The sequence below is a fragment of the Pezoporus occidentalis genome, unplaced genomic scaffold, assembly GCF_034315485.1.
Source record: "Pezoporus occidentalis ecotype Australia unplaced genomic scaffold, CSIRO_AGI_Poc_V1 ctg129, whole genome shotgun sequence".
NCBI classification, from domain to species: Eukaryota; Metazoa; Chordata; class Aves; order Psittaciformes; family Psittacidae; genus Pezoporus; species Pezoporus occidentalis.
Genome location: NW_026913092.1, coordinates 4,877,853 through 4,895,977, shown reverse-complemented (window position 1 = coordinate 4,895,977; position 18,125 = coordinate 4,877,853). Strand labels below are relative to the sequence as shown.

Below are 18,125 nucleotides of genomic sequence, written 5' to 3'. Positions count from 1 at the left end.
TTGCTCTTTAGCAGTTGTCTCTTTCATGGAAAATAAAATCATCTAAGTGTATATTGCTGGTTCACTGAGTCAAGAGACTTTCTAATCCATCCACATATTTGAAAAATAGTATTGGCTGTTTTGAGAGGAAGTAACTAATATGTGAGTTCCAAGCAGGATCTGTACAGCAGGAGATAAGCCAGAGGGGAAGGTCTGTTTTGAACAGTGAATTATTAGTTTCTGCTTTAATAAAACCAAATGCCTGGAAGGGATTTAGTTTGGTTTCCACACAAGTGAGGAGACAATGGTTTTGTCTATTCTCTGCCAAATTTTTCTTTCTTTCTCTCTCTCTCAAGTCCTGAGAACCACACTGCATACTCAGAAGTTGGTAATTTAACTCCGAAACATATGCTGCCCACCCCCACTTCCACGAGAGCTGTTCTTGCTGAGCTGAAACTTGTGTCACTGTTGTCATTTGTAATGGTTCACAGATCTGTGCCACTAATGAACTGCTTCTGTGCTCTTCAGTGGTAATTTCAAAAGATCACTGTCAGAGTCTTCATGCTTAGCAAGATGTTTACATGCAGATCTAAGAATAGGCAGGGTGTTTCCATTACTGCTTCTGGCTCTTTCCAGCCTCTGAAACTCCTAGTTTTTGGCAGTCTCTAGAAAAATTAATGCAACAGTCTGTTCTGTGTGACCCATACACAGCAGATGGTGACTGTAGGATGAATGTAACAATTGAGAAACACTTCACTGATATTTACACAAGTTTTAAAAGCTAAATCTTGGTAGGATACCCTTTATAAAAGGTATAGAATGAAATAATGGCTCGTGTCCAGACAAATGGATATGCCAAAAAAAGTATATTTCAGGTGACTGTGATAAAAGTCCTTTCCCTCACAAAAAGATCTGCCAGGTACTCAAAACTGAGCCCACAGGAATATGGAGAGATCAGTATTTAAAGGGCTTTATATTCTTATTCATAAATCCATGGTTCTCTAATAAAGACTTCCACATCTTTCTCATACACTGGGAGAGGCTGCTTTCTGGGTCACAGCAGAACTAGTTGGACTGCACAGAGAAACCAGAGAAGTTCAAGTGTGGCCTTGGTTCAATCTGCTCTGATTTTAGCTCTTTCAGAGGTTCTAGTAACACATATCAGTCAATAATATATATATATAATGCTAATATTATTAATAAACATTGCTTGTGATATAGTGAACTTGCATTACTTTTTTAGAGAAAATACTGAAAGAATGTGTGGGTCAGATTTCTAATATGGATACCTGTAGTATGACACAGGAAGAAAAATTCATAATGCGACAGCTGTTGTATGTGAGACAGTAATTTGTAGGCAAACTTCATTGACTTAAAAGTTAACTTTTCTTAGAACAACAGAATGAGGATGTTTTCTTTTTACAGTTTATCTGACCTTTTAAGTCATAGTGAGGCACAGAACCAGGTAACTCCTACAGAGACTATTCCTTCAGATTTATATTTATTTTATTATTTCATTTTATTTTACCTTATGTAAGTTTATTTAAAAAAAAAAAGATCTGCATTGGACAAGAAGTGGATCACAGCAAATTCTAAAGGAGTAAAACTATGACATACTGCATCAGAATGGCTCTTTCTTGGGCACTGGCAGTCTTTACACAAGAAGTTTGAGGAATGAGATTAATTCTCTTATTTTTTCAGCTTTTATATTTTTTCCTTTGTTAAAATGTTTGTAAAAAACACAATGCTGAGATGTGAATCAAAATTAATGAGTATAAAGTTGGTGGAACTTGGCTATGGTGTGAAACCTATGCATTCTTTATGGTAAAATGGTGCCTCCAGAAAAAAGAATCCTCTTAATCATTGCATGGGCATTTTGTTATTTTTCCTAGTACTGTGCTAACAATCCATTAAGGCCTAGAAATGTACAATATATGTACATTGTGTTGATAAATATGCATCTGCTCTTACTGCCATCTGTGAAGTAGCAGGTCTTTGAAAACTACAGCAATTCCTGGGAAATTTCTTGAGAAATTCCATGGAAATACGTAATCCTAGGCATTTATTTTATACTAGCAAGGGAAAATTATTAAGCTAATGTTGGCAATATAAAATCTCCTTTGTGTACAAGTTTACAAAGGTTTCTTTGATGGTTGCTCTTTTTTTCCTAAATAAGCTGTCCAATATTTCCTTTTTACTGTAAAAGTATTTCTTCAACGCAGCATGTAGATATTTTCCTGTAAAATTATTATGAAGCCATTAGCAATTAAATGGTAGATAGATTTAGGAATTTGTTTACACCAGTAAAAACCATTAATCTGATTTAAAATAGTTTACACCAAATTTAAATCCCATCTTACTGATTCAAAGCACTTCAATGATTTAAATTGTTGGTGTAATCTTGCCATCTATAGAATATTACATGTGTTTTATGTGTGTTCCAGTAGTCATTTTCTATAAATGAAAATATATAGAAATCTATGAAATCATAGGCAGGATCAAAGCAGGATGATGCAGCTGTGTGAGGTTTTTTAAAGTATTTCATGGTCAGTTTTTAGTATGTTGTTAATTTTAATAGATATTTTCTTTTCCTCATTTCATATTGCAATTTGAATTTTTGCAAAGGAGTATATGTCAAAATTTTCCAGTGAGAACCAAATCACCATAAGTTAGAAACACCTTCCATTTTGAAATAAACGGCTTGCTTAGAGCAAAAGAAAGGGACCAAAATAAGAATGGAGATAAATATAGATACAAAGAAATAAATGTACAGATCTGGTTTTGGATTTTGCAAATTTTATGTAGATGAACATATATGAATAGAACATACGTATTTTAAACTGCAGGTACACATCCTGAATTGTGACAGTGGAATTCCTTCATTAATAAATTCCTGTGTGTCCATTTAAAGTATTTCATTTCATAAAGTGTATTGATATTTAGACATATAGCACACATAGGATGGATTTATGCTTTTTTTAACCTTAGAGTAAAGAAGGGAGTCACTGTAACCCTGCTGAAAAATAACTGTGTTTTGAGGGCTGCTGAAGAATGCACTGTAGGAGCTGTTCAGAGTGAGCCACCTCTGCCCAGGTCCCGCTCATCTTAAAGGTGTTCCATGTGTAAAGTATGCATATTTATCTAATTAAGCCATCGTTTGGCTTCCTTTTATTATAGTAACTGGAATTTAATGTGTGTGTTTAGTAGTAGCCATGTTTTCTAGTGGTCAAAAAAAGATTGTCCTTGTCTGAAGTGTTCTAGACTTTAAACAAAAAAGTTATGGAGACCAGTAGTAAGAGAAATGGCATAAAGGCATGAGAGAAGGAATGTTTGTTGTGGTGGTGTTGTTTTAATGTCAAATATTATGATGTAAGAGGAACAGAATCTGTAGAAATCAGCCTGAATCATCTGACAGCTTGCAAAGTGGAATTTTTCAGCAGTCTGTGTTTGGCCACTGGGAGATGGCCTGGGAGGGTTTACCTGGCTGGGACTACAGCAGATCTGTCTGTAAGGTGTTTTATGTCAAGCCTCAGCCATATCTTGGCAGGTGAAATAGCTTATTAGAATGTAGAGTGCCCAGGAAGACTTGAGTGTTTCCTTGTTAATGGAATTCTGTTTCCTTATTTATGGAATTTGTATCCTGGGCTGCACCAAAAGGAACGTGACCAGCAGGTTGAAGAGGTGATCCTGCCCCTTTACTCTGCTCTTGTGAGACCTCACTTGGAGTATTGTGTACAGTTCTGGTGTCCTCAGCATAAAAAGGACATGGAACTGTTGGAACAAGTCCAGAGAAGGGCCACGAGGATGATCAGGGGACTGGAGCACCTCCTGTATGAAGACAGGCTGAGAAAGTTGGGGCTGTTCAGCCTGGAGAAGAGAAGGCTGCGTGGAGACCTCCTAGCAACCTTCCAGTATCTGAAAGGGGGCCTATAAGGATGCTGGGGATGGACTATTCATTAGAGACTATAGTGATAGGACAAGGGGTAATGGGTTAAACCTTAAGCAGGGGAAGTTTAGACTGGAGATGAGGAAGAAGTTCTTTCCTGTTAGGGTGTTGAGGCACTGGAATGGGTTGCCCAGAGAAGCTGTGAATGCTCCATCCCTGGCGATGATCACAGCCAGGTTGGACAGTGTTGGGTGATATGGTTTAGTGTGAGATGTCCCTGCTCATGGCAGGGGGTTTGGAACTAGATGATCTTAAGGTCCTTTCCAACCCTAACTATTCTATTATTCTATGAATTACCTACTTTACACTTTGAAGATTGTCTGAAATGTCTCTTGCTGCAGCTTCTCTCTTTTGAGTTAGTTTACACATCAAAGATGCAGCGTTATGTGTTCACATAAGTGTAATTCACAATTAAGTATCTTACACTTCTTTGAGAAAGATCTTTTATGTGTTCATAATTTAATTTTTTTTTTTTTTTTTTCTCTAGGATACTGTTGGAATTCATATTCCCATCACTAATCCCTCAGATAAAATTCTCAAGCTGGATGTGGTGCTGGAGAATCAGTTACTTTGTGGACAAAAATCTTTCACTCTTAGTCCCAGACAAGCATTTTTGTATGAACTGCAGTTTTCCCCAGTCGCTGTTGGCACTTCAGATGAAAGGTAGATTGTAGAGCTTTCATACTGGTGGTTGTGGCTCTTGTACTAATAAGTGAACTACTTTCATTGAAACCTCAGTCACTGGATGTGGATACTGTCCTAAAATAGCTCCCAAAATGAAAAAGGTTATAAATGGAATTTATATAAAAAATTTCAACTTTAAATACATTGTATCCCATACAGCATCTTTCCTCTGAAGGCAAAAACCCAACTGACAGGCAGTAGAATAACCCCTAGTTCTAGTTTGCACTGATTCTGTGAACACTGTTTTAGAAATTTATTTACGATTAGAAGGCCCCTCTGAAAAATTCAGATTAATTGTTTGTTTTCTGAATTTCAAAGTCCTGTAAAGAAAATGACATGATTTTATTTTTTCTTCTTAGTATAAGCAAAGCTGTAACAACCTAACTAAAGCCAGGTGAAGAGCCCTTTAACAATCTTCACATAAATCCATTCAGCTTCAGAATCTTCCATTAATTAACAATGATCTAGGGAATGAATATGGAGAAGTTTTTAATTACAATATTTTAATTACATTAGGAATGCCAGCAAAACTATGCAAGTATGTTAATTAGCAGTATGTAGACAGATGACATCTTTGTCTTTGTTTCAGCTAAACCAGTTCAGCAAGTAAGTGAAAAGTGCAAAAGTGCACTCTTCCTGGAATTTGATTAGCAAATCATTATTTAATTGGTTAGCAAATCATTATTTAATTGAGGAAAATGATTCCCTCTTTTTCAGTGATATCAATTGACTGGCAAAAATGTGGGGATGGGGAAGAGGGTAGGGTGGTATGGAGGGCAGAAACGACTTCTGTTCAAAGACACAATGTTTACAAAGCCAAAATCCATGTGTTTCAAAGTTTTGTTCAATTTGCTTGTACTGATGTTTCCAAAGACCAGAATAATTCCAGGTGTCATTGTACAGTACAGCTTTCAAGCAATACTGTTTTCTAAAAATGAGTACTGTTACCACTGCAGTAAATACTTTTTTTTCTGTGGGAATTTGTAGAAATTATGCATCCTGCAAATGAAGAGAGACCTACATTTTTTTTATACCTGATAATATTTCTGGTATCTTTCAAGTGCAGGATTTCCAAATAATAAAATAAGGGGCAAACTTTTCGGCTGATTGGTGGGCTGGGACATAGTGGAATATATGCAAAGATGACATAAAGCACACCTGTACATGTGAATACAATTATGCAGTACTATACTACAATTACAGCTGGGCAGAGGTACTTCCACATTACATCCAGGCTATCATCTTTTTTTTGAAGCCATGCTCTGTTTCCTTTACTATGGTAGCAGCTGGGAAAAAGTGTTATAAAAATGTTTGTGGCAGGTGTATCTTTTCAAATGGTTGAGTCTTTCCTAAGCTGATTTTATGCTCACTTTAAAGGCTCTGTTAGTCTGGACCCATAAAGTCATGGAACAGATGTAGTTATTTATCATTTAGAAAAAGAACTGGTCCTTAGTGGGTCATGGGTTTGCACAGTGCAAATCTGCAATAGCAAAGGACTGTGTTAGAATGTTCACCACAGAAATATACTGCTGTACATATCTCACCTATCAGCAAGCAGTTTTCAGTCATGACAACATTTGATTGTATATAAAAACAGTATATTGAATACTCTTTTAAAGCATACCTCTGCAATGCTCATATAAATGTGTTTATGTCTATCCCTCAGTTTCATCAGTAGGTTTTAAAAGATTTTCCTTATAAAAATCAGTGAATATTATGTTCCTGTGTGCTATGAGCTCAAAATAGATAGAAAGAACATACTGTGACACTGAAACAAAATTACAGCTTACTCTTGTAAGTTAGTAGTTGAAATGCTCTTGAGTTGTAGTATTTACTGCCCCTAAAATGGAAAAAAAAAAATTCCAAAACAAACCAGCAAACAAACAACACACAACCTTTAATGCTAAAAAGTTAAGAAAGATGATGAGATTTTGCTGCATAAATACTTGTAAATAGTATTAGTTTTGATAACTGAATTCAGGTAGCAGTGAGAAGTGTTATGGGAAAACTGGCTACTAATTAAAGAACTTGTGTTAAACTGATTTTTAACACATACATTTTTAATCGTCTGCACAAAAGTTGTATTATATTAAGCTTATGTATCTGTTTTTAGTGTCATATTCCTGTCAGACATGATTGAAGAGTTCTGGTATGCACTGAAGTTGACTGTAGAGAAACTGTTGCCAACTAATATACCTGAAATACAATGTGAGCTTGGAAAGTAAGTATGTATTTCATAATGCTGGACTTAGTGTTTTAAAGGATCATGGAAGAGTTTACATCAAAAAGCCAGAATATTGTTGTATGTTTACTGTAGTAGTTTGCAGATTATTTTCATGGATATATGTGTAGATAGAGCTGGATAAATGGAATTGTAGTGTGTACATAGATATCATCTGAAGTCTTTATATAGAAACCACTATGAAAATACTGCAGAACATAATCATAAAGATCCATAATACAGAGTTCTGTAGGTTTGTTGTAGTTTTTTGTTTCTTTTCTCTTTCTGAACTAATATTGAAATGGTATTTCTATACTCTACTGTAGAGACTTCACTGGTACAATGCTTTGATAGTATTAGGCAGAAACAAGTCTGTCACTCAGCTGCTGGGGATTTATATTCTGGAAGGAGCCCCCTTCATGCAAGTTTTAGGGCCTGAAGTTATGATCATAAAGCCTGAGTGGAAAACCTTCTCTTCTGAATGTTGCTTTTTATATTTTCTTTTTTCTTACTCATTTAGCTATGATTAACTGGGTAATGTTTTCCTGAGGATAAATATGTGGAGAAATCTGGCAGTTGACCTGCCACAGCTTTCACTAGAGGGAATATCCATTAGATAACTTACTGCAAAACCAATATATGTATCGCATTTTTCAAACTTTTCTTATTTGCTGTTTTCACTGATTCACCTTTAATATCTTTTCTGTGTCTCTTAGTGTTATAATGAGAATGTGATTTACAGCCATAAATCTTTTTTTAAAGACAAATAATATATTATTTTGATCAGAATAGAGGAATTTTGGGGAGTCCTACGAATTCTCTAAAAATTGCGCTCCCTATTGAAGGTATCTTGTGTTTGTTTATTCTTTAATTAGAAAATAAAGAAGGGCAGTCTGTGAAACAGAGTGCCAACAGATGTAAAGCATAGCATTTAGACGATTAGCATACTCTAATCTTTGTCCTGGGACAGACACAGTAAAATACATAATCTACGTGTTCAAAATAATGATTTACCATTATACTGTAATGAATAATGTAACAATTGTACAACATGAAACAGATTTTGAGTCCATCCAGAGGAAGAAAGAGGGAAACGGGAGGAATCCCCATTGAAATGACTGGTGTGAAACACTAAGTTTGATTTGAGATCTCAAGGTTAAAAAGTTACCGAGAAGAATGGATGCCTAGAGGCAGTAAATGAGAAGCTATTTGCAGCACCACTTAATGACAAGATTTTCCTGTAAACCATTGCTTAGACAAAAAGGAGTTGCAGATATCATTTATCTGATTACCTTTTAATTTCTGTCCAGTGCTTTTCCTGATCTACGGAAAGTAAAGAAAAAAAGGCGAAACATGAATCTGCAAATTGGAGCCTAGGAATAAATGTGAAGCTGTGGTGTTGGTTACACTAGAATTCATTTCTACCATATAAAAGTTAGGCATTAAGTTTAAGGCATTCAGACTAGGCTCCTTCTGCAGACTGTGAAAAGTGATTTCGCATCTTGGTGACCTACATTAGGATCAGTTCTCCCTGAAACTGTTTTTCTTCTTCTTGAATACTGAGGGAGCTAGAAAGTCCTTTTATCCAACTTTAACCTTCTGGCAACTGAAGTCCACCAAGAAAAATTCTGCCCTTACAACTGACCCAAGTATTAGAATGGTTATTGCTACCATTTATTATTGTTATTAGTAACAATTAATAATATTAATTAATGCTATTAAATGTGCATCCATACTAATAAAAAAAATACTAATACATAAATTATTATTTATATAATGAAGCATAATTTTTTTAAAAAGTACTCAGTTTTCAAGAAAGAAAATGTGACAAATAATAAAATGTGACAGAAGAAGCTTTGTAATTAATGGTCATTGCATATATGTATTTTTTCCAGATGTTCTCGTCTATACATACCTCTCTTTAATCCTACCCAAGAAACTCTGGAGCTAGAATTTGTTAACAGCAATCCTAGCAATTTTTCAGTTGAGACTGATCCAAAACACCCTGTAAGTAAGATTTCTGTGCTTTCACCTAAGTGATAGAAGAGAGCCTTCTTTCCAAAACACATTGAATTGTGTAACGTACTGTGGGTTCAGAATGCACAGCATGGTCTCAAGGACTGGAGACATTATAAGTGTGTATTCTAGAGATTTTCTAGCTTAAGGATGAAAACAGTTAAACTTGAAAAAACAATGCAAGCTGAAGTATAGATGTATTTTCCTCAAATGCTTTGTGGAATGGTTTTGAGAAGGACTGCAGCATTGGTTGCAAATCATATTCAGGCAATATTAGAAGGAGAAGTTGTAAACAAACCGGCTGTACTAGAAGTTTCACAAGTTTCTAAGGATCAACAGGATAATCAGGTAAATATTAAGGGTAAGTAGATAAAATTTTAGTAAGAATTTAAGAATATCTCCTAGTCATGGCAGTTATAACAAACTTGCAGAGCCTAATAAGAATAAGAATTTTATCAATTTAGCCACAAGCTTCAAGCAAATACCTTTAATAATTTTATTCTCCAAACTCATATTTACCCTAGGATTGAATTTTACTGAGAAAATCTTCATCCTATTATATGTAGACAATGTTTTCCTTCTCCGTCACAGAAGCCCTTCCATCTTGCTGCCTAACGTTTTTGTCTTTTCAAGGACTCAGAGTAATATAGATGGGCTCAGCTTTCATATTTTCATTGAGATTGGCTAGAGTTCTAGATGGTCAAGATTCTGAAAAATATCTTTTATTGACAATTGATTACTAGTTAATAGTACAGGTCCAATGAAGAACTCTTTGGATGTTATAAACAATTAATGCCCTTAAATGTGTCCTTTTTATGGTGGGGAGATGAGAAAAAAGCGGACAGATGCATGGAAACTGTGGTGCAAGAGATCAGGGGGACCGAATATAGAACCTTTAATGTGAAAAAAGAAAATGAAGAAACCTGTTGCAGACAGGAAATAAATGGCAATTGCACCTTTCTAGACATTAGGAAGATAATTCAGGAAAGACGTACACAGGAGCTGGTTTGTCCCTTCCAACCCAAACTACTTAATGGTTCTATGATTCTATTTGAGCAAACTAGTATAAGGGTCAGAGGGAGAGGAGAGGTATATTCTAATAAGATCCTAAAATAGTTGAGAAGGTAAAAAATAGATTGTATTGGGAAAATAGAGGAATGATATAAACCAGATTCACCAGATATAAAAGAAAATGTTATCTTTCCTACAGATTAGTTGCCTAAATATTAACTAAAATTTTGTCTAATATTTTAGAATGTAAACAAATTTGAATATTGTATTTATTCCATGTGTGTGAAATTTTGTTGCAGTTTGAGTTTGCAACAGAAGGCATTACTGAAATACCACAAGGGATTATTTTTTATAGATATGATTCAAGTTCAAGTACTGCCATCATTAATAATAGGCTTTCCTGAGGTCCAGTTGAATTACGCTCAAGTATTCCTGAACTTCTGGTTGCTTAAGGAAGTCTTACACTGTATGGGTTAACTCAACATCCTTGTAAATTCTGCCAAAATCTCTAGAAGTTGAAGTGAACTTCCATAAATTTACTTCAAAATTCCTCCCTTGCCTTTCATTAGTATAGTGGGCAGTATGAGTTTCCGAGAGAACAGTCATCAGAATGTTGAATTTTGTGGTGTTTTCCTAACCACAGCTTGTTTTATCTCTAGAATGGAGTGATTTGTGTTCAACATTTAGCAGATGAAAATTGTCGGTCATCAGTAATGCTATGTTCCCCAGCTTATTTCTTTCCCACTATATAAATACATGGACAGATTTCACATGTATGTGTATTATATTTATATGCATATATATTTACGATGTAACTTAAATGTATAAAAAATTCTTGCAAATGGGATCATCTATGTTGCCAAAAAGAAAAACATGCTTTCACTGTAAGTCTTCAGCTTGCTATTCTCCTGACTATAACCCAGATATAAGCTAGCCTAAACCTTTTTCATGGAGCTGTATTCCATCCTGATTAGCTATAAACCACAATTTTTATTAAGGAAAACTAAATTAAGAAAGAAGGGCTGGCAGAGAGGAGTGCAATCTCAAAGTCTCTGTTTGGAAGCTTTATTTTTATTGTGACCATGAGTAATTATTTTTAGTACAGACTTCTAAGTAAACTTCTAAATTTCATGAAAAACTTTCTTCCTTTGTTGGATTTGTAACAGGAATAAGATGTGTAGTTGCTCAGCCTTCTCCAGACTCAGTTTCCATATTTGAGCTGTTATCTCTGATAACTTATGAAAAGCAATGGTACCAGTTTCCTTACACGAGTATCTTAGAAGACGCTTGTTTGCATAAAGTAAAAAGAAAGGAAGGGGATGGGTTACGTCCAGATTATGTTATTGAATGACTGCAGCAAAGTATGACCTTCTTTAAACATATTGTTAGTGCTATTTCTCAAGTCTATTTTAAAAAGCAATTTGTTATTTGCTTTTCAGTAGAAAATAAGTTATATTTTTTTACCCATCTTTTTATTTAAACCAAATCATTTTCTGGACATGGTAGAAGAGCATACTGTGTAACATAAAAGGTTTAAAACAGATGTATAATGTAAAAAATAAAACTTTTCTGCTTTCAGACTGGGCAGTCTGCTGGATTATCATAACTCCATAGTGATTGTTTAGATTCATTATGGCAGTGCATTTTCTGTGCAATGATAATATGCCAAGTAATGCTTATTGAAAATGGATTTCCAGTCAGTTTTCATCTTTATTGGAGGGTTATTATTCCAAAGAATGTAGATCTTCTAGTGAAATTACTAAAAATTTAAAAACTGCAGTTTTACTTTAATCATCTTTTCTTATGCTGTGACATCTGCTTTTTCATTTCCTTCAAAAGTATTTGGGAGGGGGCAATCATTAAGATTCTTTCACCATTTGTGAGTCTTCATTTGATAAATGGGCTGACCTGTTTGGACAGAGTAAGCAGAAACTAGGCTGCAAATGAAGTACAGAATCTCAAAAAAAGGTCTCTGGATACTGAGCATGCCCAGGAGCTCAGAGAGAAATGAGCTGTTCAGGCTCATTTTAGATGAACAGCTAAATAAACTCTGGGCAGTGGGGCAGATGGGGGTAGAGGTGGTTTGTGGTACGTTATTCTGGTTAATACAGAAGCCTTGCAAAGGTGGTGAGTGTGGGATGGTGGCAGCTGACTGCTGGTGGCAAATATGCCTTCAAGGTATCACTCACCTACAGAACACATGAGATTGTGAAGTGTGGGTGATGCAGCAGTGCTGTGCTCCCCATATGGGAGGTGCAGGTGCTCTAACAGCCAAGTGGGAGTGGGCCCTAAGCAGTGAGCTACATGCTGTGTGTGAGACCCACCTACTTTTCCTTCCAGAAATGTTTTTATCATGCAGTGGAAACTGTAAAATGAAACTTTTAAAGGTTAAAAAAACATAGTTCCACCCCCCTGTAATAGACAAGGCAGCTAACGTCTGCAATAAACTGTTATGGCAATATTTTGATAAATTGTTTTAAAACCTTCCCCCTCAAAAGAGAAAAATAACATTTCAAGTTTTGTGCATTAGTTGATCACATCTGAGCTCTGTCCTCTCTTCTGCTCAGTGTAACTCCTGATGCCGTCAGTAGGAATATCTGTTGCTCAAGGCACATTAGCATCTCAGTCCATAATCATGCTGGTATCCTATAGACACACCCTAAAGATGACTGTAAGGACCAGCACACCTGTGGCCTTTGCCCAGGCCCAGCTCTGAGATGGCAGAGAATGCCATGGGGCAGTGAAGAAAAGCAACGTAAGCCTCATCAGGGGCCTCTGCCCTGAGCAGGGAGTGGACACCCCTGTCCCTGCTTCACTCTCTGGGGCCAGCAGTGTGTTCTCAGCACTGTGGCCATCACCAGTGGTCCTGATGCTGCACTGGGCCCCCATACCTATCATTGTCATGGCTCTACTTGCTGTTTCTGGGTGGGATGGGAAAGGGCTACAGGTGGAGGTCCCTGCCTTGGTGTGCCATAAGCTCAAGCCTTCCTTAGCTCCAAGGCAAGTACTGTATCAGAGCAAAGGCAATTAAAACCCCAAGCTAGAAAGAGGTCATAGGGCTTATTGGTGCAGTCAAGCATCTTGCAACTATTAAATGTAGTAAACAAAAATTAATGTTTTAATAACTTGTGTTCAGTGCCTGTTAGCAGCCTATTCTTCCAGGGCTGACATTTCCTTTATAAAAGGGCTTGTTGGTGCCAGCTGTTGCAGGGTGTTGTTTTGACCTTTATTAACTGCAAAATAGATTAATTTTATAAAATACAGCTCAAGTGTCCATAATTCCAATAAATCTTCTTACATGCAAACATTATTTAGACATGTATGATATTAAAAACCTAGTACTTTTTTAATTAAAACAGACATGTAATTGCGTATTCAGTGATCATAGTGAATCATTCTTGTAATGCATTGGCATTTTTATTTATTTATAATTCTATTGTTTCATTGCTTATCTAGTTCTTAAAAACTTTTATGACCCCATTGTAATCAGATACTTTACTTTTCCCTGTGCAATTGAGATTCAAGCAGTATACTTCACATGAAGAGAAACCTAGAAACATCATTTATGTTAGTTTAGATAAAGGTAAGCAGAAGAGAGGCAAAACACTACTTTATTAAAACCTGCCATGTATTTCCCTTATAAGCCAATTTCTGTCTCTGGAGGTCAATGTGATAACCTTCTAGTGTCATCAATATGATCAGACACCAAAGTCATGTTTGAACAGAATTTGTACGAGCCACTGTCCATGTCCTTGGAGCAATCTGTAACACCAGCTCTGTAGTTTCTGGGGAATCAACGTGCAGTGACTGCCTCTAGGATTGTCTACTGCAGTACATTTGCTGCCTTAGCATCCTGTGCTTGCTGTGAGGAGAGAATGCATGTGGTGGAAAACATTAATCACATAAACATCAACAGTGTTGATACAAAGCACAAAAGAGAAACAGATAAAAACCAAACCAAACCAAACAAAACATTGATTTATTTGTCCACTCTTTCCTTTGCTTCTTTCTTGTGTTTGTACAGGTGGTTGTTGCTCCTCATTCCACCACTGAAGTACCTGTGCAATTCTGTCCATCTGCCCTTGGAAGAGGCAATCACAAAGCATCAATAACCTTCAGCTGTTCACAGGTATGATACTGTGTTTGCTGTCCACAACACCTGGAATTCAGATTAGATAATATTTTAATAGGCAAGTAAGTAAGGATTTCAATCTGTAGGTGAAGTTGAAATTCAGTGGGTGGGTACATAATGGGAGAGCAAATGCAAAGATATACGAAAGTTATAATTTGTTATAACCTTTTTTTTTTTTTACACAGAAATTTTTCTATTTACAATATTAAAACATGATGCAATCATGTAGAAGAAAGAATAAGTGATGAATAATTTTTGCTTTTTTGGTAATTCTGCTGTTTTTAACAGCAGAAGAGTGTCACTTCTTAGCATTGCCACCTCTGAAATTAAATTTCTTTCTATTTTTCATTCTATTCTTTCTATTTTTCCCACCCCCCCAATGAAATTAATTTGATTAATTTTTTATTTGATCTGAATTTTGGAAGGTAATGCACTTGGAAAAGTGAATTATTCTTTCAGTTTTTCTGAAAATGTTTTTTTACTTTAAGCATTTTAGAATTGTTGACAATTTCATCTCTGAGCTTTCCTTTAGATGAGAAAAAGAATAAAGATAAAGAAACATGAGTCATCAACATGACCTACTAGCTGGTTAAAAATTGCAACTGGAAACAAAAATGAAACTTGATAATATGATGTAAATTATAATATTTTATCACATGAGCTGTGGTTGAAAGAAGTATTTGCTTTTTGTGTAGTTTCCTCTCTGTATTATTTTTGGATTTTCAGATATCCTAATAGATTGCTGACCTGTAAATTACTCCAGTTACATGCTACCAAGAGTTTTCAGTAGCGTTATAAGTAATACTGCAAAACCAAATACTATTTTATATGAAGAAAATGAATAGTGAAGGAAGCGATGTAGCCTTTTATTCCTGAAAAGTATGTTGAACAGACAGGTTATTTGTAGGTGGTGGTAGCACAACATTTATTTTCAGGATCTCTGTTTTAAAATATTTATTAAGGACAAAACCAAGGAGACAGCAACTGTCCTATGAATAGTATATGTTCAAGGCCAGTTCAAGAGGACAGAATGTCCTTATCTTCTCTGGATTCTAATGGTACATAGAAATCTAATTAAAAAAAAAAAAAAAAATTCTTCACCAAATACAGAAGTAATAAAACGATACAATTCATTTTAACAAAGTGAGCCCTGCCACCTGAATCTTGTCATCCAGTGCAACATCCTGTCAAGAAATGTCAAATCTCCAAATTTTTATCTGCAGTGAACTTTAGTCAATATGCCATCCTTCTAAATGCTTTTCCCAGATCTCTTTAACAGTATCAATATATTGGTTTAATATTTGTAATTTATTAGTGCTATTTTTATGCCTTGTCGTGGTTTAAGCCCAGGCTGTAAGTCAGCCATGCAGCCCTCTCACTCACTCCCCCTCTTTCTTCCCCCCCCCTCGCTCCCGGAGGGATGTGGAGAATTGAAACAATTTAACTCCCACGGAGTGAGATAAGAACAGTCCAGTAACTAAGGTATAACACAAAACCACTGCTGCTATCACCAGTAATAATAATGATAAGGGAAACAACAATGGAAGAGAATACAATACCACCCATTGATACCCAGCCCAACTGAACAGTAAACTAGCCCTTCCAAGTAACTCTAAGTTACATCCTGGGCATGGCATGCTATGGTATGGAATACCTCTTTGATCAGTTTGGGTCAGGTGTCCTGTCTCTGCTTCCTCCTGGCTTCCCCTCCTACCTGGCAGAGCATGAGCCTCAGGAAGTCCTTGGTCAGACTAAACATTTGAGCAGTAACTAAAAACATTGGTGTTATCAGCGCTGTTCTCAGACCAAAATTCAAAAACACAGTGCTGCACCAGCTACTAAAAAGGAGGAAAAATGACTGCTATTGCTGAACCCAGGACATGCCTGAATCTTGAGAATTCTGTAAATTTTTATTCATTTTCACTGCTAGTCTTTAGTAAATTAATCTCAGACTATTTCAGTTTGCTCATTGTTATACTGATAGCTGACAATTTACAGAGATACAACTGCCCTTTTTAATTAAGACTTGAAGAATGCCTCTCATCAGGGGTGGATGCCTCAGACAACTTTGAATGTAACCCCCCTCCCCTGACACGGGTTTTCCTCCCTTGATTTCTCTGATTAAATATATCTGAATGGACACTTAAGCCATCTGATAGCTGAATAGCTGACTAATCTAAAATCAGTTAACGACAGTACTTACAGGATAAGCCTTTACTTCTGATTGTGCTTCTTTCCTGAACTGAGAGAAACTTTTCTGTTCTATTACCTGCTTCATTTGTTTCTGGTTTGAAGCTGTATGAAGAGCTCTTCACAAAGTGAGTCTGAGTTTAGCTCTAAGCACTGTGAAAATCTGAAATTAAGTTTGTTGGGACAGCACAACTGAAAGGTCAGTCAACGTAATCGGCACAGAGAGTTCTAATTTACCTGTATTATCCTATTCTTTTACCACATTGCTAGCATCCATGTATAATGTAAAGCATTTAACAGAAGTAAGTAATATTAGAGAGAAAATGAACCCAATGTTAGGTCCTATCCTGTATTATTTTCCTAACGATTCTGGTTTTTAAATATCTTATCCTCTTGATTTCTTGCACTGATCATATACGGTCTTGACCTCCATCACAGGCTGGGTCAATGAGAAATAGTACCTGTAGATCAGGCAAGGCAGGCCTGTCCTTTAGTCAGTATAATTTTTTGGTTGTCTTGTTTTGTATTCCAGACCAACGACTAATTTTGTTTGTCTCCTTTAGCTGTTCAGTTTGACAGTTTCTGTGTGTTGTTTTAAAGGTGCTTAGCACTTGAAACAATGGGGATCAAAATGGCTCTGCTTGTTAACCACAAAAAATCAGTGGAAACTGCAGTCTCTAGTTTTTGTAGACCATGAGCCTGGGCCTTCAGCAATAAAGCTCTTCATAGCTCTTTGATCTTTACAGCTCAACTGTAGAAAATATAAGCATGTTCACTCCTCCCACCCCTACACTGCATCTCTGTGTGAAACTACTTGCTATGAGCAAGGTGTTTCACACAGATTTACAGAGGGTTTGGAAAGCATTGTTACACTAATATTGCCTCATAACTTAAGAGATTTGCAGAAATACATATATATGTATATTGTTGCTGTGTGTGTAAGCAAGCACAAAGTAGCAATGACTGGCCAGTGTAAGCACTTATTGCTTGACACGTGCAGCTTTCTGAAAACATGATCTTCTGGCGTGCTTATGCCTGTGTTCCAGTCCTTCAAAATAAATCTGCAGTGTGCTCAGCCTATTGTTTATATTTAACTTCTTGAAGCCAATGTGGGAAGGAAGAACAAGTCAGGAACACAAATGCTATGGTATGCTGGCTTGGCAACTGCTGGGCAGTTTCTTGTTGACTGCTGCCAGCAAAGGGGCTTCACCAAGGAGTTAGTCCTCTGTTGCTTCAAAGTTTGTACAGTGGCAGCACTCACCTTCCTGACAGAATTTGAATAGTGAGTGGTGTTAGCATCCTGCTCGTGAGTTTGTAACAATAAACAGGTTATAGGCCATATTTAAGTCAACAATGAAATAAAATGTAATTTTAAAGGGAGGTAGTTTTCAATTTTTACTAGACTGAGAAATGCAGAACTCCCTGCAAACCAGGTAATATAAATCACTGTCTAAATCCTAAACAAAACACAGGCCCTATTTTTATATTCTGAGTTTTAGTATTGTGTAGTCTTTTTTCTACATCAGTATACAAACAGGTTTTCCTCTTTTTTTCTTTTTTTTTTTTTAACCCTGTAGCCTTGGATGACTTCTACCAAATAATTTCCTTCAGTAAGACTAAAATGTCTTTTTTCTTGTTGGATTGAATGTTTCTCTATAATATGATAATAAAGGCATGCAATTTTGCTGTCCAAAGCTATTTTCTGAAGACGTATGATGTGACATTTTATTTATCCCTGTTTATGCTGAGAAGTCTTAATATATTAGTCACTTTTTACTTTAAATATTTCCATATTTGTTGTTAGATTTTTGAACCCTGTCTATCACAGATTTTCCTTAATTATTTCAGACAGGCTATGCAGAAGTAAATGCAGTATTCCAGATAATGGAAGTAGTGGTTTGAATTTATGTATTTTCTATTCTGCTTATGATGTATACCTTTTCGAG

The 18,125-nt window shown here is 36.1% G+C and overlaps 1 protein-coding gene across 1 annotated transcript in view; it reads left to right on the top strand.

The window, feature by feature from the left end:
* Positions 1-18,125, top strand: part of CFAP47 (cilia and flagella associated protein 47) — a gene marked incomplete at its 5' end in the record, with an annotated part of 281,148 nt that overhangs the window by 193,805 nt on the left and 69,218 nt on the right. The window contains 4 exons of the mRNA XM_062608026.1: positions 4,413-4,588; positions 6,723-6,830; positions 8,726-8,837; positions 13,882-13,986. Of these exons, the coding sequence (XP_062464010.1) occupies positions 4,413-4,588; positions 6,723-6,830; positions 8,726-8,837; positions 13,882-13,986 (501 nt within the window). The remainder of the gene's footprint in view (positions 1-4,412; positions 4,589-6,722; positions 6,831-8,725; positions 8,838-13,881; positions 13,987-18,125) is intronic.